The sequence below is a fragment of the Anoplophora glabripennis genome, unplaced genomic scaffold, assembly GCF_000390285.2.
Source record: "Anoplophora glabripennis isolate ALB-LARVAE unplaced genomic scaffold, Agla_2.0 scaffold215, whole genome shotgun sequence".
NCBI lineage: Eukaryota > Metazoa > Arthropoda > Insecta > Coleoptera > Cerambycidae > Anoplophora > Anoplophora glabripennis.
Genome location: NW_019416309.1, coordinates 46,509 through 68,844, shown reverse-complemented (window position 1 = coordinate 68,844; position 22,336 = coordinate 46,509). Strand labels below are relative to the sequence as shown.

The following is a 22,336-nucleotide window of genomic DNA, read 5'->3' as shown; positions in this document are numbered from 1 at the left end:
TCAGCTAACATTAGATGATGCAAAATTGCAATTTTTCAATTAAATTTTTGGTAAGAATATTACTGGGACATTTTTATTCTTTCTGTTGAATTACACTCCAATATAATCTCTGTCATAATTGATTTATCTAAAAACAAGTACTTAACGTTTTAAAGTAGTTCTGAATGGATATTCAGATTAGTATTTCAATAGCATTCGCGAGAAATGGCAATCTCAGCGTTAGCTTTAATTTTATGTTTGCTTATTGAAATATGTTCGTCTAAACATATATTTGTTATCAATAGTGATCCTGAAAGTCCCGAAGACGAATTAGTTTCTGTAGTTGCAGTAAGTTGCATGTTACAGAAATAAATTCTTTGTCCTAATTATTATCCTTTTATTTAGTTATATAGACATGGAGATAGATCACCAATTTCGTCGTTTCCAAATGATCCCTACTACAACAGTTCTTACTGGCCCGAAGGTTATGGACAATTACTAACTGTAAGTTGAAAATATATAATTGAATTTTTATTTCAGTATTTAACTTTTAGAAAGGTATTCAGCGACAGTACGACTTAGGAAAATGGCTAAGAACCCGTTATGACACATTTTTGCCAGCGGACTACTCTCCAAAGGATATTCTAGTATACTCCACCGACATAGATCGCACGCTGATGTCCGCAGAAGCAAACCTTGCTGGACTTTACCCACCCACTGAATCCCAAGTCTGGGAAGATGGTTTCTTCTGGCAACCTATCCCAGTTCATCTAATGGCGACAGATGATCCTGTATTCGCCATGAACGTCGATTGTCCCAAATTCAACAAGCTTCAAGAAGAACTCGAAGCATCGGAATTTTTCGAGAACGTCTACAAAGAAAACAGGGATATGTTAAAAAGCTTGTCTAACTTCACTGGAATGAACGTCTCTTCCTTAGGAAACATACGAATGATTTTCGAAGTGCTTTATATCTATCGTAACCACAACGAATCTTATTTACCTTCTTGGGTTGAGAACATAGATCAAGAGAAACTAGCTTATTTAGCCGGATTGGGATTTGCCCAGGCAACATTTACTGAGGAATTAAGAAGGCTAGGATCAGGTCCATTTTTAAATTACCTTATAAGTTACTTCAGTGATGTCATAAATAACGCTACAGACGTTAGTAAGTTCTTAATGTTTTCTGGACATGACGGAACCATAGTAGCAGCTTTGGGAGGAATGGGCGTTTTCGATAATCGCCCACCCGAATTTGCTTCTGCAGTAATATGGGAACTTCGAAGGAATACCAAGAAGGAATATTACGTTAATGTTTTACACAAAAAGAATAGTACGGACGCGTATGAGCAGCTGTCATTGGATAACTGCGACTTCGATTGTGCATTTAATGATTTTAAAACTAATTTAGAAGCGATAAGCGTCGACAGTGGAACGTGGGGAAAGGAATGTGAAATAAATGATCCTGAAGATCCCGAAGACGAATTAGTTTCTGTAGTCGCAGTAAGTTGCATGTTATAGAAATAAATTCTTTGTCCTAATTATTATCCTCTTATTTAGTTATATAGACATGGAGATAGATCACCAATTTCGTCGTTTCCAAATGATCTCTACTACAACAGTTCTTACTGGCCTGAAGGTTATGGGCAACTATTAAGTGTAAGTCTTATACTGGATGTGAGAATAATTTCGTTATTTTTTAAATTATTTGTTTCCAGAAAGGCATCTTACGACAATACAACTTAGGAAAATGGCTAAGAACTCGTTATGACACATTTTTACCAGCAGACTACTCTCCAAAGGATATTCTAGTATACTCCACTGACGTAGATCGGACGCTTATGTCCGCAGAAGCAAACCTTGCTGGACTTTACCCACCCACCGAATCCCAAATCTGGGAAGATGGTTTCTTCTGGCAACCTATCCCAGTCCACCAAATGGCGACAGATGATCCTGTATTTGCCATGGATGCCGAGTGTCCCAAATTCATCAAGCTTCAAGAAGAACTCGAAACATCGGAATTTTTCGAGAACGTCTACAAAGAAAATAGGAATATGTTAAACAGCTTGTCTAACCTCACTGGAATGAAAGTCTCTTCCTTAGGAAACATGCGAATGATTTTCGAAGTGCTTTATATCTATCGTAACCACAACGAATCTTATTTACCTTCTTGGGTTGAGGATATAGATCAAGAGAAACTAGCTTATTTAGCCGGATTGGGATTTTCCCAGGCAACGTTTACTGAGGAATTAACAAGGCTAGCAACGGGTCCATTTTTAAATTACCTTTTAAGTTACTTCAATGATGTCATAAACAACGCTACCGATGTTAGCAAGTTCTTAATGTTTTCTGGACATGACGGAACGATAGCAGCAGCTTTGGGAGGTATGGGAGTTTTCGATAATCTCCCACCCGAGTTTGCTTCTGCAGTAATATGGGAACTTCGAAGGAATACCAAGAAGAAATATTACGTTAATGTTTTACACAAAAAGAATAGTACGGACGCGTATGAGCAGCTGTCATTGGATAACTGCGGCTTCGATTGTGCATTTAATGATTTTACGACAAATTTAGAATCGATAATTATCGACAGAGAAACGTGGAAAAAGGAATGTGAAATAAGTGGTTCCGTACGACTTGTATTTTCTTGGTCTCTTCTGTTCATGGTTATAGTTCTAAAAGTTCTAAAGTTTTCATAGATGAAGAATACACCAGGGATAAATTTTTATCATTTTTATCTACAAGGAGAATTAATTTAACACTTCAATATTTATCATTATCACTATCATTAAATTGTGAAATATTTTGATAAGATAAAATAGGTTTATATTAAATTATTATTACGTCAGTTACGGATTCAATGTTAAATCGAATTATAATATTAAAATAATTTTGATTAATTGAAATTATTTCTAAATAAAAATTACGTTGAGTAAAATTATAAACTTCTCTTAAACTAATTTAAAGTTTAGATGTTTAGTGCAACAACCATTTTCTTTTTTAAATTTTTACTTGGAAACAACGTAGGGACATCGAGACTTTATCTAGTTCTGATATTATCAGAAACAAAATTAAACGAACAAAGTAAAAAGTTCCAAAGTAATCCCAATACGAAATCGTAAAAACAAAAAGAAACTGAAATCTAATACCGTGCTAAGAGATTGGATATACATGTGAGTTTGAACTGTATTTGGCCCTTATCTTATTACGTCTTTTAACAGAGTATTGCGTACATCGTAGTGTAAAGATCTCGTCTAACTCAATATCGAGAAGCCGAGGTCTAGAAAATAAAAGTAAATATTTCAGAGGCGTAGAGTAATAGTTTCTTTATTTAATATCTAACTTTTCAAATGTTTTTGTTCTTTATCATTGAAAAACACTTTTTTTATGCCATCAATCGATGGAGCCTTTGGTCGAAAAATTTATGAGATATATCATCTAGGTGTCACACTCCTTTTCCTCTGAATAGCTCGAGAAAAATATTTCTGTAAAACATTTAGGATTTTGAATGAAACATAAGAATCTTGGGACACTGTATACTTTTAAATACGATACTGTTTTGTTCATGTAGGTTAAAAATATTGCCCAATAATATTAATTGTATTGTAGTGAACCAAAATCTTCTAATTATAAATGGTAAATATAAATTATAAAACAAGAGCGTGACTCCCGAACCCAAAAACCATTTCGATTCTCCGCCCATGTGGCACTTTGGACTTATCTTTAAGCCCTAACAAAATAACGTAAAAATTTCAGTTCTATTTCGCTCCCAAAAACGGTGTTCTTCCATTACAATATTTTACTGCAGTAAACGAAGCTTTTACCTCATTTAAATGCAACTCTATTACAAAATCCAGTCACGTGTGAGTAGACTCGGTCGATTCTTAGATACGTTTTTTACAAAGGGTCTTGCCATAAGTTTTCATCTAGATGTCCTGCTAGAACTATAAGGGATATATCTATAATGAAATTTATAGTGAGGATAGTAATGGATTCCTTGAAATTCAGCCATAATTACAAATATACAGAATGTAACACTGAACGTGTCAAAAATGAAGCGTTTTCCTGGTTAAATTCTTTCTAATATACGAGTATTGTAGAAACCTTCTTTTTCAAATACAGTTTTTTTTAAACAAAAAAATATATCTTCTGAACAATTGGAAATATTGTGCGCACAATACAAGAATAAAATAAGATTCAACGTGAAAAAATTAAGTACCATTGCCAGTTCAATTCAGTGGCGTTATTTCTCTTTAAGCAATAATTTTTCATACTCTCTTATAGTTTGTTATCACATATTTTTTACAAATCCATTTTAAATTGTCACTTCACAATATTTTTTATTACTTATGTAGATACGTCTTATAAGAACAGAATATATTCACATATACTGATGTGTAATATTACATTTGTGCGTGATTCGAACCAATTCAATTTAACCCAATCAAATAACCATAAAGATAAAAAAGGCAATAAACATGAAGTGTTCGAATGGAAATTCGTTTCTGACAGAGGGGTTAAAAAAATTTTATTGACCTCTTCTGTTATTATTTGTTTGCCCCTTGCGGCACAGCTTTGATTATATCACATTGTCTGAACAATCCAGGTGTTGAATTGTACTGGTTGTACTTTTCACCGGATTTTTTTTTATATGTGATGTAAATATTGAAATTTACATTTGTTAGGAGTTATTCATGGTAAAAAAATATCGCTGCTTTACTAGAATTCCCAACTATATGTAATATTATTCCGTTAAAATGTGTGACACTTTTAAAAGATACCAGGAATTCTAGAAATGGATATTATTACTAAACACAATTAATAAAAATATCTTATTTTATTTTTATGAAATTTCCTTATTTTAATATATGGATTCGATGCATTTATAATAATAATGCATTTATTTCGCAACATAATAAATTGGTCTGAAATTATATATCACTTGTAGCTATTATAGCCCAGTTACTGTAGCTGAAAATATAGTAATACCTCAGAATTTTTTATAACTGCATCGATTTTTCTCAAAATTTAGAATTAGGCTCATCTTACCCCCCACTTCAAAACTTATATATGCGATACGTGTGCTTTTTGTTCTTATGGGGTGAAAACCACCCGTTATTGGAAAAAAATAAAAAATACAAATTTAAGCATTTTATGTAATCAAATCTTTTTTATTTATGGAGTATGAGTAATTTCATGTGCTATCTAACATGAAACTTAATGTATCCGAAATTTTCAACCCGGAAAAACCTTAAAAACCACCACTTTGGATGAAAATAATATAAAAATTTTTTTTTCAACTTGAAACGTTTTAATCATGCATTTTTATCAAATTAAAATTGATTTCTTGATTAAAAAATCTTTTTTATCGATTGCAACTTTTCAACCCTTGAAAAATACCCCTTCTTTCGAAAATAAAATGAAAAAATATTATTGAAAGAGTAGAAACATTTTAAATGTGCATTCGTATTAAATAAACATTTATTCCCTTCTTATAAAATAATTTTGAATTGATTGCAACTTTTCAACCCTTAAAAATTACCCCTTACATTTATTTATATATTTATATATATTTTCCTAAAATTATCACCTATACACGTGTTTATTTTTTTGACGATAACTTTCTTACTTTTTAAGATTTTTAATCGCACAAAGGCTCATATTGCAGGGAATTGTAAGGGCTACGTGAACTGTTGAGATGATCTTTTTTAAGCACTTCATTTTTAAGTTTGAAGGGTTTAAAGGGCTCGAAAAGGGTGGTTCTCTCATTCATATGATCTCGATTAATATTAATTTTAGAGGAATAAAAATAACAAACAAAATCTTCAGCAAAAATTAAGCTAAATTTTTTTACCCTTGTATTTTTTTCGTACACCCTTTAATTTTTAAGTTACAGCGTAAAAATCGATTTTTTTTAAAAAATTTGAAAAATTAACATTTTCAAAAATTAATTTTTTTTTCGAAATCGTGCTTTGTAAGTGAGCCAAAGACCCAGAACATATTATTAGAACATAAATTAAGAAATCTGTAAATGGATTGCATTTAATTTTAATTATCTCGCCAAAGGCACTGATTTGTTTATTATTTTTTCTTAAAAAAATGGAGACTATCATGTTATTTGGATTATATATCCGATAATTTTTATTGTAATGAATTTTAAAACAGCTCATTTTAAAGGTTTTTCAAGGTACTTTAAAGAAGGTTGAAATAGTATTTTTCCTAATATTTATGGTTTTGGCGTTATTTAACTGGTTCCAATTTAGTTTTTAGCCAACATATAATAATGTTTAAAAATCCATAACTCGGTTTATATTGCAATTAGAGAAAAACAAAATAATGCCATTAGATTTGTTTTTTTATTACCTTTCTTTTTGTTCATTACAATTTTTTCGTTAAATCCAATGGTTTCAGAGTTATTTGCAAAAAACTGTCCGAAAACAAGCACTACATAACATTTGTTACCTACTTAAAATTGACTATCGATTCCTGTGGTTATTTTGGGTAAAAATTTCCACCCCCAAGAAGGGGTGGGAACCACCCCCTGGGCAGAAGCACATTTCGGAACTATATAAATTTTGTTCTTTGAAGCATTCCCACATTCACTCAAAATTTCACGTCAATTGGTTCAGTTATAAAGAATTCGGAGGTAAAAACTCTGAGTAACTGGACTATTAGTGTTTACTAGGTAGGCATATTATGTTGTGCGAAATTTGCACGGTAATTGTGGCTAAAGAAATTTGTAATTATTACATTGAATGGCCTGTGTTATTCTAACAAACAACGTTTGCAATTAGTTTCCTAATAGTCAACACGCAACCGAATTTGTAGAATAACAATGTGCATTTACATTAATTCAATACATCTAACCGCAACTGCAACAAAGAATATGTACAACTTCCTATCTATCCATATCCGAGGTATTCGTACAAATAATTATTTTTTACCACTAGTATTTGTCTTTTTTTAATTACTATTTCTCAGTCAAAAATTTCAAATAAACAATTGTTCAATATTTGATACCCAAGAAAGCTCTACAAATATAATTATTGTTTAGTAACGAAATATATTGCTTTTACATTTTAATGAGGAAAAATGTAAAATCATCAAAGGAAATAACAGCCTAATACCTAAGTAATGCCAACATATCCGAGTACAATGTTTAATATTTTCAGCAATCATTAAACAATACATTATACGTTGTTTACGCTGAATTTTAATTGAAAATTGTTTGTAGCAGTCGAATAGGATCAAAACGGTTTCCACATGCAACTATGTATTTGATTTCAGGTCCGTTATAGTATTTCTGTTTTAAATTGGTTTAAATTAATACTATTTCAATACCAACCGGGATATTTGGCCCAGGGAATATTTGTTTCTCATAATGTTATGAGTTGAGTAAATATTGCTAGACAATCTATATGTTTGTATTCTGCACTATTATTTTTCTTCGATTTTATGTTATGTTATTGTTAATCTATATCATATAGGCCTTTCTTGGTAACAATTTGATTATCATTTAATACGAAATTGAATTCAAAATGGTCATTTGGTATAAGTCAACGAAGTCACCAAATGAACAAAATCGCCAGCTGGTTATAAATATGTTACAGTTTAGTGTTTAATTTACAGTAAAATGAAAGAATGAATACTACATTTAATCGGCCAACCTTTGTATATAACAAAATGTGCGACTACATCTACTTTGATTGTCATTTTATACAACTTGAACTCAGTAAAAGAAATCGTAAACGATTTAAATTGAATTCTAAACATACTTTCCATAAAAGGTCTTGTTTAAGAATTTTCTCATCAACGATTTTCGTTTCAAAATATATCCAGAGGCAGTAATTGACTCCACTTGAAAAAAAAAACTGTTATTCTTAACTCGAGTTAGCTTGAACTTAAGATATTTACAGGATAATTAGTTTTTCGACCTTCGGTTGTTTTCGAATTGTTTTGGCAGAAAATATAATGTTTGCAATTTGAACTTTGACCCAACGCAAACAACAATAATTTAAATAATTTCTAAATCAGTTACAGAATTCCCAACATTTTTAATGTTACCAAAAGTTGCTGAATATTATTAAGTTGCAATGAAAATTTGTAACAAAGAATTTTCTATAGTTTGATCATATGCATAGATGACCTATATATACAATAAAATTAAATTAATATATCTCACGATCAATAACTTTTTTATTTAATTCGGCCGTTTCGTCGCCTACATAAATTATTTATTTTTTTTTTAGTACCCAAACTACTCAGTCAGCAACTATAAAAGCAGAAATAAAATCCTTATTAATGTACATTTATAAGCGTATCTTCCGAAAGACAATTTACTCCTGAAAATAATGCTGTGGAGAACAATAAGATAAGAAAAACAAGAAAACGTAAGTTTTACTGCGAGCATATAAATTTATTTCCGCATAATTCACTTCAACTAACATTTTTTCTGAGAAGATGAAATATATCACTGCTCCAAAACAGAATTAATATGAAAAGTCATTTCCACTAATGAGTATTATGCACCTCTCTGATAACGCATCAAATAATGTTGAAAATTTTTTATCATATTCTATCAAAACCACAAGTTTTGTATCTATGTTACTATTATATCTGATTCATAAATGTTGTAGTAATAAAAGAATGTTGTAGTAATAAAAAAAATTATATGACATTTTGTACATCTAATATTACGACATTACGGTATGGGGAACCAATTTATGAAATTACATCGTAAACATTCAAAGGCTTATGTAACGATCTTTTTTACTATAAACAAGAAATCTCGGTGATACGTTTGTTGGTAGATCAGTAGATCATAGAAACACTTAATTTAACTAAAAGCAAGCATTATTTGGGTAAAAGCTTTGCCTTAGGAATATGTAAATGGGTCGAAGTGTACCCGAACTGAATCTTTCTATAGAAATACTCGATAATGTTTCCATGCAGCGTAGTGCTTTGATTTCCGAAGTGCACTATATCGCCTTCTATGATATTGAACTAGTAAAAGTGTGCATTAAAAATCAAGAAGCGAAATAGCGAAATAATAAAATTTGCTCTAAATGTACTTATACTGTTAGTATCCATTAGAGAGAAGAATTATAGTCATTATTATGTTCAAATCGACGAAAATATAAAAAATATTTAAGTTTGACCGGGTATAATTCAGTCAATACTTTTGATAACGCATTATTTTGAAGGGAATCTCATCTAGTTTTTTGTATAGCAATTTTCTTTGCCTACTTCCACTAAAAAAAAATTTTAGTCAAAAAAAGCAAAAAAAATAAAAAAAACATATAATTTTTTGCTTTTTTTGAATTGTTTATTAACGATTTTTGCATAAAATTTTTCTTTTAAATTTTTTAATTAAGTCACTTCTATGGGAAATTCAATTCTCTACAAAATATTTCCTAAGAACTATACCGAAATTTTGCTTCGTTTTCGTGCTATATTTAAAAAACTGCAAATGTGCATTTTCACCCCTATCTCCAATTTCCGCCCTCCAACTTAATAGCACTCCGCGGTTTTTTCATCTAAAATGACCCTCAAGTATTACTGTAGTAGCAGCAATAGGGTAAATATAAAGTCAGGCCGTGTGCCATTCTATGCTACTGACTGTCATAAAAACACGTGCCATACATCCGACCAAATAAAGCGTCAAACTAACTCACACAAGGACAAACGACAGTGAATTACACAACTAACGTCCCTCGGCAAGAAACCTGGATTGTTCACCGGCACGCCAGGCCGACAGGGCAGGCATTAGGGAGCCGCTAGATGAGTATTGAATAAATTGATCGATGCGAAGCTTCCCATCAGAGTGTATGTACAATGACGCGATAGTGGGATTACTAAAAAAAATTATAAAAGAAAGCGATTATTCACTAAAGACTGAAACAATTTTGTGGGTTTTGTAAACTTTTTTGTGGTTTTTTATTTTACATAAATATCCATCTAGGTCCAGCGCCCTCTTTTCTCACCGTTAGCTGCGAAATAGTTCCCATCCGCATTTCAATTTATCCCTTAGTCGGTTCCCGGCTCCAATAACAAATGCGCCATAAAGGCAGATAAAATAAAAAAAACGGCGGGGCCGAGATTCTACTGCCTTATGCGCCAATAAATATATTTTATTTGGGCCAATAAATTTTTTATGCCGACATTTGTTTGTAACCCCGGAGGTCCACGTGCTCCAACGCCGACTCGAAGCCGGGAGTTGCGCGCGTCTGGAGCGTCGCGGCGCCGTGTGTTGACGCCTCATCGCGCCAGAAGTTTGCCAGTAGCGCATTGGAGGTCCGTGCGTATCGCTCACCCATCGACTGGTGACGAAACGTGAGTGTACAGCGCGCCTATCGCAGGAACTAGCCAGGTAATTTTTAATTTAATTATATAATTTTTTATGCCATTACTGATGGCTGCTGAACCGTTTATAATTTTTAGCCTATTATTATTGTATTTTTCTTAGCTTCGTAATACAGTCGCAAAAAGTATACTCCTTTCATAATGAATAATTTATAAATTTTGTATCTTAAAAAATTCACATTAAATACAAAACAATATGTTCTAATTTTAATTTTAGACAATTTATGTTACTTTATTATCACCCATTTTGGAATTAAATAAAAGAAATTTTCCGACTTTGTATTTATTTTTTATAAATACATTTGTATTACATATTTATCCATCACCGGTCACTTTTTGTTTAAGTAATTTATCCATAAGTTCCAGTAAACAGCCGAAATTGAACTGAAAATTATACTCCTCTCATTTCTTTAAAATTTAATCACAGTTTTTGCTAACGACTTTACAAAGCTTTGAAGCTTTTCCGTAAAACACCTGGTTGGTGATAATGTGAAACAAGTCAAGATCGATGAAGTTATACAAACAATGGAAAAGCGCTTTTTGTTTATGTTTCGTAAACTTCTCTCGAACACAGCGAAGCTTTTTATCGTGTCGAAATCTCATTAAAGGTTTTCCATCACGTTTGAAAACAAAAATGACATACTTCTGTCTTTAGATGCGGTTTAAGGTAAATCTATACTGAAAATAGTAAAAAAACTATAAAAAATATGTGGCATATATGTTTGTACCAATGTGTAAATCTATACAGCAATATAGCAACTGGATTTCTTTTTTTAATTTTCTTAATTGTACTTAATTATATATTTTTTAAAACATTTCTTGTAACTGTTTGTGGAGTTCAGCATTATTTTAATTAAATTTTTTTATAATTTTCACAATTACTCCTTTCAATAGTGAAAGCATAATGTTGGTTCACTGCTAGACAGTCAAAAACTCGTCTATTCTATACGTCCTTTCACTGACAGGTAAAGTAGAACTTCCATTTCCTTTGTTTAGGTCCAAATAAAAAATATATGACTTGTTTGGATTTAGCTTTAATTATGTTCAAGTCATCTTAAGACTTAAATCTAAATTAGTTTTTCTAACACTCACAATATCCAAATTAATACCAAAATATATTGCAATTTCTGATTGTAATCTTATTACATTAGTAACCAAATAAGTTTATTCTGAAAAACGATAAATAACTACAAATTGCAACCGTTTATCTTACACGTAAATGAAAGAATCAGACCAAGAGAGACCGTTTTCATGTTTGAAAATAGTTTGCGGTTTGCGTGGAATTAATTTTGCCATGTCAAGGCTTCCTTCTAGGTTACGTCTTGCGAGACAATCCTCTAGACTTCCTAAGCTGAGAAAGGTTTCAAAGTAATTCAACACCACAGCTCGGTTAAATCGATCCGGATGGGTTGAGTTTGAATTATTCAACTTAAACTTGTTTTTACAGAACTTGTATTACTTATCTCAAGCAAGAACTTAGTAAAAGTTTAATAAACTCACAACACATTCTACACATCGAGAAAACGGATTCTTTTGTCTCTGATAAAGAATTATTGTTGTACTTTTGTACTGCTTTCTGGGTTGAGCAAAAAATACTCTGATCTATCTAGCGATATGGGCTAAACTTTTTAAAACTTTCATAAGAAACTGCCTGGATATTTTTCACTGGTTGATTTATAACGGACAGGGATATTCTTAATTCGCCATATAAGAAAATGTTCCAGCAAGCGGATACGAAGCAAATTAAATTTTTTAACTCAATTATGGAGGCTCAAATATTTTTGCGAACTTGCCACCAGTTTAAAATGAAACCTTTACTGTGTTAAATAGGTTTTTTTATGAAAATAATTAATCTCAACAAAGAAGAAAAGTTGTTCATTCTTCTATAACATTCTTGCTTGCCCCTAGTTAACTGTAGACTTAATTTATGGTTTTCTCTCACGCCTTAATAATCGCAAAAGTATGTAATTAATTTTTCATCCATTCTTTATCCTGAACTAAATATTTCACAACTTTGTTGATGTAACACATTTTATGTAGCGTTCAGCTAAACTGAAATACGATTCTAAATGAAATACCTACGTATTAATATCCCAAGATTGTTCTCGAGTTCTAAAGACCATGAAAGCTTTGGGGAACTTTCAAGGCTATGCCTCAATTTAAATATTCCTTAGGTGCTGAAAAATTATTTACAAAAGCCTTACTGAAAAAAGAGATGAAGTTGTATTTTTAATTAGGTTATAGAAGTATTCATTAATCTCTTTGAGTACTTCATGTCATGAAAACGAAATAATGTGATTTAATTGCGACTGCCAAGTTATCCAGATTTTCTATTGCGTTGGCAATTGCCATTAGTCAAACCTCAAATTAATTCTTGTCGCAATTCGTGTTTCGTTATTGCGTTTTGCTAAGTACAAAAATTTTTTAATGAATCTTTTATTCTTTCCGCGTTCCTAAATGAAATATTTAATATTCAAAAGGTTCTTAAGTAATTTTCTCAGTTGACGTTTTTACGCGTTGGATATTTTTTAATTAAACGTTAATTTTGTTCTCGATAGTGTAGAGTTCAACACTCCGCATGAACGTCGTCAGAATTCACCAAACATACGTCCTAGGAGTTGCGTTTTGCTTCGCCAATAACATGTGATAACCAGGTATATCTCTGATAACTATGAAACTTGATGACAAAATTTAACAACTACTGTTAATTTGTGTAAAGAAACAATAAAAACAACAGAAAATAAGTCGACTGAATATATTACATAAAAATGCGAGTGATAATAAAATGATGTGAAGTAAATTTTTCTATTTCGTCAGCTTTGATTTGGAAAGGTGTATTTTCGAAAACTATTAAGTTTAAGATATACTGTATAGCACTAATAACGCAATAAATATAGAATGATTTACTGAAAGTATCCCCTAAATGGCATGGGAAGGGTCAAACAAAGCTTAAATTCGGGGCCAGCTTTCAAAACCAAAGTAAAAAATATTACAACAGATCACCTACTTCGTAAAAACCACACGCTCCAGAGGCGACATGTCCCCAGTTGGAAAAGTGACAAATCTTTTTAGAACTAGCCTATAACGTAATCCTAATAGCGGGGTGATTTATCAACGTCGTTCTAATGCGAGTGGACCTTTACATAATTGTTGGTGGACACTAACCATTAAGTATATTCGTAAAATTGGATTTGTTAATTTGTCATTACATACATGTGTACCGCTCCTCTAATAAATATATCGGTGTTACCATTACGACAATAGTTGATGGGAATTATTTTAAGTAATGCTTAAGATTATTTTATTTCACTTCTTTCGAAACAAATTTGATTTCATACATGTTTCCTTTTAAAATTTTCGAAAATTAACCTCAACAATGCTAAGAAACATTTTTGGAACTGCTGATTCCATCGGTAGCGCGGCTATGAATTACTGTATCGTTATACTGTATTGAAGGTCCTTCTTAGTATGTTCATTCGCACTTATTAATATACACGCTACGCAAACTGTTGTTTCACATAAAGAAGACATAGTTAAAAGAATTTAGAAAAATAAATAGCACTTAAACATATTTCGCAAATAATTTAGTTTGAAACGTAAAACGAGTATTATAATTGGACTAACAATTTTTCTGTTTGCAACAAAAAAAAACGAGCCACCTAGCCCCACAACTATTCACCTCATTTTATGCAGTATGTAAGACGGGAACGATTCCAGTAGTTCTCAATAAGTTTCAACAGTTTTTGTTATTCTCAAATGCTTATATAATGTTTTTTCCTACCGTTAAAAAGTTCTAAACAGCCCGCATGAAGATTTTTAGCTCAAAGTTGAGAGCTTATTCTTGCAACACAATTTTGCTTGGTATAATGGGATTAGAAATTACTGTATTTGGAATAAATGGCTATTTCAGCAGTCCAACGACTTCAAGTTTGTGCATAACTGAATAATACATTCAGCTGTGCAGTTCCTTATGACTGAACAAGTTTTTCAAAGGATTTAATTCATGACATGTGATATGGTCTTTTTTCAATAACAAGTATTGTTCATATATTTTTTAAATCTCCAAGCAAAATCAGTGCAGCAAAGATTAAGAAAGAAACGGGTTGGTGCACAAACTGGGGGTGAGAGAAAAACAACTCTTTGGAACCCTTTTTTCTGAATTACATATTGCTATTTCCATAAAGTAATGTTTTAACTCCACAAGTTAAGATATTTGTGGGTTTATTGGAACCGTAGTTATTAAAATTTGTATTTTCTCGAAGGATACTCAGAAAGGAAAGTACTAAATTTTCATTCCTTAAATGAATTTTACGAAACAAGGTCAGACTGGCTTGCCACGTGATTGACTATCATAGAACTAGATCCTAGCGGATCAATTTGTATTCGTGAGAGAGCTTTAGCTTTGGTGCTACATCTCTTATATTCAACGGTAAAGTCGTATTCTGAGTTTTATTTTTCACCCGCTTATAGTTGAGAATTTGCATTGGCTTTTAAATTCAATAATCATCTAATAACAAAATACATGTTTTTAATTTTATTTCCAGTATCGCTGTTTTTACGGAAATTATTGAAGTAAATAAATGGAAACAATAATATCGCAGTCGCAGAAAATCCCGAGTGGTTCCAATTTACAGTTCCATTTTCCTTTATTCCATAATTTTCCATTTTCGAATGTGCGAAACTCGAACGTAATATTCCAGTCTCAACTTCCTGTTAACACTGCGACATATTAGATTTTACGTGCTGTTTAAAATCACTACGAACTTTCGATATTCTCATAATTAAATTTAATTGCGTAGAAACAGTTTGCAAGTTCTAATTAATTTCACGTTAACTAAGTCGCTAGGCAATTTATTACCGGAAATTGGTACGAAATTTTATCGCGAGTACAGCCTGCGGAAGGAGAAATACAGGTACAAATAAAATACGCCAATACCTGGAGTGGATAGAGAGGCCCGCAGACGATTCAAAACCAAATTAAAGTGAAACTGCTAACAGAACGTTTACGAATGTTGGAATGCATCTCATAAAACTGCAATTTTTCCTTTATGTGCTTATTAGGTTTATGCGCTTTTTGTTGCAGCGCATACATAGAGAGTTTTTAAAGTTTCCTGATTACGTACTTCGGATGTAAGCGTAATTAGTTTTCAAAAATGGTCCCTAAATATGGTAAAAACCAAGTCAAAATCTTATTGTAATACAATTTGTGAATTTACAACTACTCGTTATTGTTGATATTATTTACTACAAAAATGTTCATACATTTTCAAACAAATTAAGCAACTTTACAATAAGATCATTAAAAATTCTTTTTCCAAATCAATAACACTAATTACGTACTTTTAATGGTTTGGGGCAATATTTTACGATCACATTTTCCATTTAAATCAAAGTTATTATTTTAGTCAAGATCATTTAGAGCTTCACAAATTTGGATAAGTTTTTGTAGTTGCGGTTAGGTTATTGTAAAAAGTCTATCAAATTCTGCTACCCAATTATATTAAAAAATTAGTGAAAGCAACTAATTCCTCAGGCTCTTTTTTAAAAAATATTAATACTGTTATTAATTATTACCATTATTATATTCTACATTTCGTATCTTTCGTTTTTTATTAGAACCCTATATCTTATGCAAAAAATATGTATTTAAAGAAAGGTTGTGTGAAATTATTGAACATACATAATTATGTATTAATTACATATATTACTGGTATAAAGGCACTTGCAATTAGAAAATTTGTGATGCACATGAACTAATTAGTGTAATACATTACATTTTAAATTGCAGGCAATTCGTTCACATATATTATTTTGCAAAATTATATCAATTAAATTTTATGAGTTCTACGTGGATATGCAGTGAAATTTTGCTGCGTATGCACTATTTTATCATACAAACGTAACGACAAATATAATTAAAATTGATTTTACTCATATCGAGTCTTTTTAGAATCGTAGCAGCTGTATGCACTGAAACTTATTCAGGAACTTATATTCTTTCAGGCATCCTTTATTCTCAGAAGAATAAAAAGTTGTCACATCGCCATATCGAATAACTAACTTCTTACGAAGTCGCTTGTGTGGTTGGTCTCCAAAAAAATATCATGAAAACTATTTTAATATATGTTGGACTAACTTATACTTAATAAAAATTATTTTGGCTATAGTTGGTCACGAAAATAAAACATTACAGTCATTATTTCCATATTATTTTTTTTTATTTTACGTTCGCTACCAGTTATAATCAATACAGTTTTGTGCTAAAAATCATATTACTGCCCTTCCTCACACTACTTTCTCGCCAGACCTCACGATTTTCTTATTTTCGAAATTAAAATCAGTGCTGAGCTAAAATAGATCATTTTTAGGAATTTTCGAGTATACAAATATCACGGACAGTAAAAGTGTGTTTGTACGAATGTTTGGATTTGTAAGGTTGTAATAATAAAGAGAAATGAACTTCGTTCATAAACGGGGTATATCTACGGGCAACATGCTCACAATTTTCAGCAATACTGCGATTTCTTTGCAGGGAACATTTATATTCATTAGATGAAGTAGAAACTGTACAAAAGTAGCGATTAGGCCAATTCGGAGCCGGTATAAAACAATATGATCCTCGTGTACCGAGGAGAACAAAGTAAATAAATTCCGGCGAAAAATATCCGCTAAAACCGCAACGTCATTGTTTGAAAATTAATTTAAGGACATAATCCAATTAATGTAATACTCTAAATTAGCAGAAGATTTTAGACTAATTTTAACGAAATGATAATTCCTTGGGAGGCCCATTTAAAACATTCCGATGGGGATAATTTATCTCTTTAATTAAAACGGTTTAATCGATTTTATTTAATCTCTAACAACATTAATTAACGCAGCTACCAACAAGTTTCAAATTAGCCACTTAATCGATTATTAACTTAATAGTTCAACGTAAACATCATTCGTTGGATTAGGTATATAAACAATGAAATTGGAATGTTATGTCAAATGTCTACTAACGTTCCTAAACGGTGTGTTTTTGTAAGAGAGATACAGTAACAACATTAAATTTAATATTCGGTTGCAACAGTAACAAATATTCAACATATGACACGTATTCGATTCATAATTAATGATCCTATGGAAACTGACCTATTGAACTGATAAATAACGTTCGCGCATGTTGGGACCAAACAAAAAATAGAAACACCGGTTCGAAAAAAGCCACAAAGCGTGTTAATTTGTTATGTTACAAATTCAACATACGCCCACGAATAAAACCGTATACAGAGTAAATATGTCACGCGAGTTTTACAGTTTCTGAATATTCAATTTACCGTCGATTCTTCATGTTGCTTCCCGTTTCGACAAAAGGAATGGATTACTAATTTTATCCTGATGTAATACGGCTATTTAGTAAAAATAAATAGTGCCTTAGATATGAGTAGACCCATATTTCCGCGAGTTTAAGATGCGCAGTGGCAACGTTGCCAGACTAGCACCGGAGCTCATTCTCTGTCCGAATATCGAACCCTGAACATACAGTAAAAACTAATACAAAAATATTAATACACATTTAATTTTTCTCAAATTTCTTAGTTACCTATTTTCAGGATTTTGTACCAATTTGTAACATTGCACTGTAAATATATTATTTTCTATCTTCATCAAATCGGATCTACTTTGAAATAGGCACAAATAGGGTCATGTCCAGGTAATTTAACACACTCAATACATTCACCCTATACCAAAACGCACACTTTCCGTTAGATAAGTGCATATTTAAAAACAGATTTGCTTTTATTAATTCACAAAAATGATATTATGTTTATTTTTTCAGTTTTTTTTCTAAAACAGCATAGAATTAATACTTATTACCCTTACTAATTCTTTGTAAAATCAGATTCTCAAATTTCATCATTATTTCATCAAATTAATAAAGAATTTCTACAGACAAAATGTTTGTCTTGTTTTTGGAGCTCAACCAAAACCCATGCATATAAAATGTATTTCTATTTCTTCCATCACCGCGATAGATTGTACCTAAATGAAAAATAAATCTTCTGAAAATGGGATGGTGCTCGCTAACAGTTTCAAATACTTTCTATTCCGAAATGGAAAGATATAAACATGGAGTAATGGAAGAACTATAGCAGATTTATTTGTTCAAAATTTATGGTTTACGATACTTGTATAACATGCAACGTATGTAAATCAAAATTATTTCAGACAAAGGTATTCGAAATATTTTTTTTTGATCATACATTTTTCCAGATTTATATTTCCTTAAACCTATTTTGTAATATTTTAAGCAAAGTACTTCTTGTCTTTGTACTATTTAAATAATTAAAAGGATATATTACACTTGTTGGAAAATAAATATAGAATTATTAATACATTCATTTCAAAAAGGAAGTTAAAAAAGTACAATTTGAGGTAATTCAAAACAAGATATGAATTGCAAAGACTCTTGAGTTTCATTTAATTTAATGTTCAGAAGTTTTTCCATTTCACTTGAGAAGCTCTTGATTTTTTTTTTTTTTTTTTTTTCATCATGTACTTACCCCCGTAATAAAATACCTATCTATCTATGTAATTGATAGCATTTAAGAAATCTATAGGTAATGTTTAACATTTTTATTTAAAATACGCGTAACATACGTTCTGAGCAAAGAGAAAATAAATGGTAGTTTGATAGAGATTTTGTTTTTCTTCTGTATTTTTATCGATTTAGCACGCGATTTTTAAGAAAAATATAAGCAGCTGCGAGACAGCAACTTCCCGAATTCGTTTGGAGCCGCAATTAGAAGAAAATGTCCGTAATTGCTCCTCTGTCAGATAAATGGGGAGGAAAAAAGTGGGATTGACAGGAAATAATATTTCGCTGAAGTGCTGGAGTAGCTAGTTTATTTATTTTGCACTACTAGAAGTGAACTAATTTCTTGGAACTGTATTACTATGAAATGAAAGAATTCCAGTTTAAAGTCAACGATTTTATACAGGTGTAAGAGGCTTGACTGGCATTATTTCAGCATGAGATAGAATAATCATAAATAAACAAAAAAGTTGTATATTACAGGGGCGTAAATTTAACAGTTTTAAATATACAGCGTGTGTGGGGAGTTTCATCACAACATGGCAACAGCGCTTAACCTAACGCTACACAGCTGGTGCATACTACGTGTGCACGCGGCAGATTTGTCCTATGGAAAAAATGTAAACAACTATTGTTGTGAAACATTTAGTAAATTGTAACTATTTTGTAGTACGAAGATAGTGTTGTGCTGAAATTTTAGCTCGAATTTTAGTAATTATGAATCTCTTAAAACTAAAAAACTTAAACTTAAAAACTTAAAAATAAAAATAATTATTTTTTCGGAAATGGTTGAGTTTAGGACCCATGTCATATAAGGTTTTTTTTGTTTATTTTAATGTATTCTATCGTCTGCTAAAGGCAATCAAACTTTAACACCCTGTATAGTAAAATAACTTATTATTTTTACTGTGAATCGAAACGAAGTACCTATCTATGATTTTAATAAAAACTATTTAACATAGAGTTGTGTTTGTCACTTTTAATCATCTAAATCGATGAAAGTTCAAATGATGGATATGTTAATTCTTTAGTACGTAAATATGTGAAATGAGATTTGAAATTACAGAAGAAAGAACAGTATTTCTAGTATACTTGGCACTGAAACTTTTAGTATACCATCAAATACAACACAATGGTTATTGGTTACAACTCGACTATATTTTGGCGGTTTGATGTACTTTTCAGTAATAGTAAAAAGCCATTGCTATCTCTTTGCATCCTGGCTGAAAAGTTATTTTATTTTATACAAATGCAATCTACACCATTTTTGTTATTTTATGAAAATATTTAACTATTTCGCAGCCAAATAGTTTTGTCAGTATTTTCTTGGAAACTAATACAACATTTTCTGTTACCTTAAGTTACATAAAAGCAGAATTAGGTGTGTAAATGTAAAAACGATAACTAAGGTGAGTAAGGTGCCAGTAGTTTTATAAAACATCACTAATCACGAACAATTTTGTTTGTCACCTTGAAAATAAAGGTATTTTGACAGTAACAACCAACAGTAGTTTTTTACCGCCGTGGATTCTGATAACTTTAATACAGCTTATAAGACTTTCAGTAACACAATATTTATAAGGTCCTTTTACAAGGACAAGGTTTCCGGAACCGAATGGACGATATCTCAGGAATAGCTTGCTTGGATGAAAATAAACCAATTTAGTTACATTTGCTTGAGTACACATTTGTGATTCCTTCAATAGTTACACTAGTTTGCTTGAACACTTATTTTATATTACTATGGAATTTGATTTTAGCTAGCCAAGGATAATATGAATACCTGTAACAGTGGAACTTAACTCTAGAATTAATGAAAATATAAGTCTTTAACGTCTGACGATTTTATGTCCCCTGATGTATTGATTAAGGCTGTCAATTATAAAAGTTTTATTATCTGTTACCGATATTTTCATGTCCACGTCAAAATATCTAAAAGGCCGTATCTTTCCAAACTGGTAATTAATAATTTATGAGTCAGATTAGCCAGTCTGCCCCATCTGAGGGTTAGACTTTTATCGGAACCCTATTGATTTCACCCCCCAACTATTTATTCCAAACATTCAGCCTTGCAAATAGAAAATGATATATTGTGAATCGTTATGGGGAGACGAGCTTGGCATGTTCCACGCATAATATTTTAAAAATTAATGTTGCCTCCTTTCACTTAACGACCCCAACCGTCTCTAAATGAATGGCCTGGAAAATACCAATACGCAGAACTTTCCGCCGCTACAAATAGGTGCCGTTCGGTAAAACTATGACAATCGGCGATCGATTAGAGAACACAAAATATGAATTGCAAATATCCGACAATGGGAGGAATAAAAACCCTTGATTTACGGCAAATGTTGAGCCAGAACTTGAATACCAACCGAAGTTATTACTGTAAGAAGTTTTGGGTAGCTTGGCAAGAATTAATTTCTGGAGTAGATGTATTTTGTTCCATGTGTCAGTTACAGATTGAACCAGTAAAGATCCAGAAATGATTAATTGATGTATTGCATTAATATTTGGATCCAATACAGGCTATGCGGTGGTGGTTATTTGTGGTCAGTTTAGGATAGTACAAGGGGACGTTTTTATCAGTAGGGTTTCTTTGTTCATTCCTATGCCGTCTAAACTACCCGGTTTAACTTGATGAAGTTGTTATAAAGGCAACAATCCAGTTTGAAGTTATAAAGCGCGACAAAGTCATTGAAGAAGATCCCTTCGATATGGAACGGAGAAGAGATGGAAATCAAGATCAGGAGAATGTGGAATAATGTTCTAGTCGAGCTCGTGAATTGCGAACTGTGAAGACGACGGAATTGTTGGCAATAAACCTCACCTGTCATGGTGGCGTTCCTCAAAAGCAATTCATTCTTTGAGTCACTTTGCCTGGAGAGTTGCTTTTCCGTTAGACCTAAGCCATTCTTTGCATTTTTAGTGTTGACGTGAAGGCATCATTTTTCGCAACCCCACTAACCATCAGGGATAAAACAGTAGCACAGCTTAGTATATGTCCAACAGCTCATTTCCAATGTGCTACTGCCATGGAAATCAAAAATGCATCGTCCCACCAATTACGACAATTCACATGAACAAATCTCCAGATTGGTTCAACAGGTATTTGTAACATGTTGCTTTCAGTCACATTTACAGTATAAATTTTCATTATCACTATTAATTCTAAACGCTTCATCAAATCCTGAAAATTTCAGGAGAGTTCAGCTACGCAATTAGAAGAAATCCTTTCACATGTCGACCACTGTTACAAAGGAGACCGCAAACCAGGCGGCTACTGGTGGAAATTGCAACAGCGGTTGGTTTATACTGAAAGATGAAACGCTTATACGCCTGTGAAGACAATTTCAATTCTCAGCGGGTACTCTGCTGTACACGGATGCACATTTCTGTTAAAAATAAATTACGC

The 22,336-nt window shown here is 31.8% G+C and overlaps 2 protein-coding genes across 2 annotated transcripts in view; both read left to right on the top strand.

Annotated features, from left to right (window-relative positions):
- The first annotated feature begins 204 nt into the window (after positions 1-204).
- LOC108913732 lies at positions 205-2,846 on the top strand. The gene is made up of 5 exons (XM_018719344.2): positions 205-327; positions 385-483; positions 534-1,481; positions 1,539-1,637; positions 1,697-2,846. Exons 1-5 carry the CDS (start codon positions 205-207, stop codon positions 2,675-2,677), a joined length of 2,250 nt encoding a protein of 749 aa, XP_018574860.1. The 3' UTR covers positions 2,678-2,846.
- A 7,420-nt stretch (positions 2,847-10,266) lies between these two features.
- Positions 10,267-22,336, top strand: part of LOC108913729 (glutamate receptor ionotropic, kainate 1-like) — a gene marked incomplete at its 3' end in the record, with an annotated part of 54,066 nt that continues 41,996 nt past the window's right edge. The window contains exon 1 of the mRNA XM_018719341.1: positions 10,267-10,347. The remainder of the gene's footprint in view (positions 10,348-22,336) is intronic.

Bases quoted from the DNA above. Each gene is read 5' to 3' on its own strand.
- LOC108913732 (XM_018719344.2), top strand. From the start codon at position 205: ATGGCAATCTCAGCGTTAGCTTTAATTTTATGTTTGCTTATTGAAATA. The intron at 484-533 runs GTAAGTTGAAAA...TTTAACTTTTAG, and splicing joins GTTATGGACAATTACTAACT to AAAGGTATTCAGCGACAGTA. The intron at 1,482-1,538 runs GTAAGTTGCATG...CCTCTTATTTAG, and splicing joins AATTAGTTTCTGTAGTCGCA to TTATATAGACATGGAGATAG.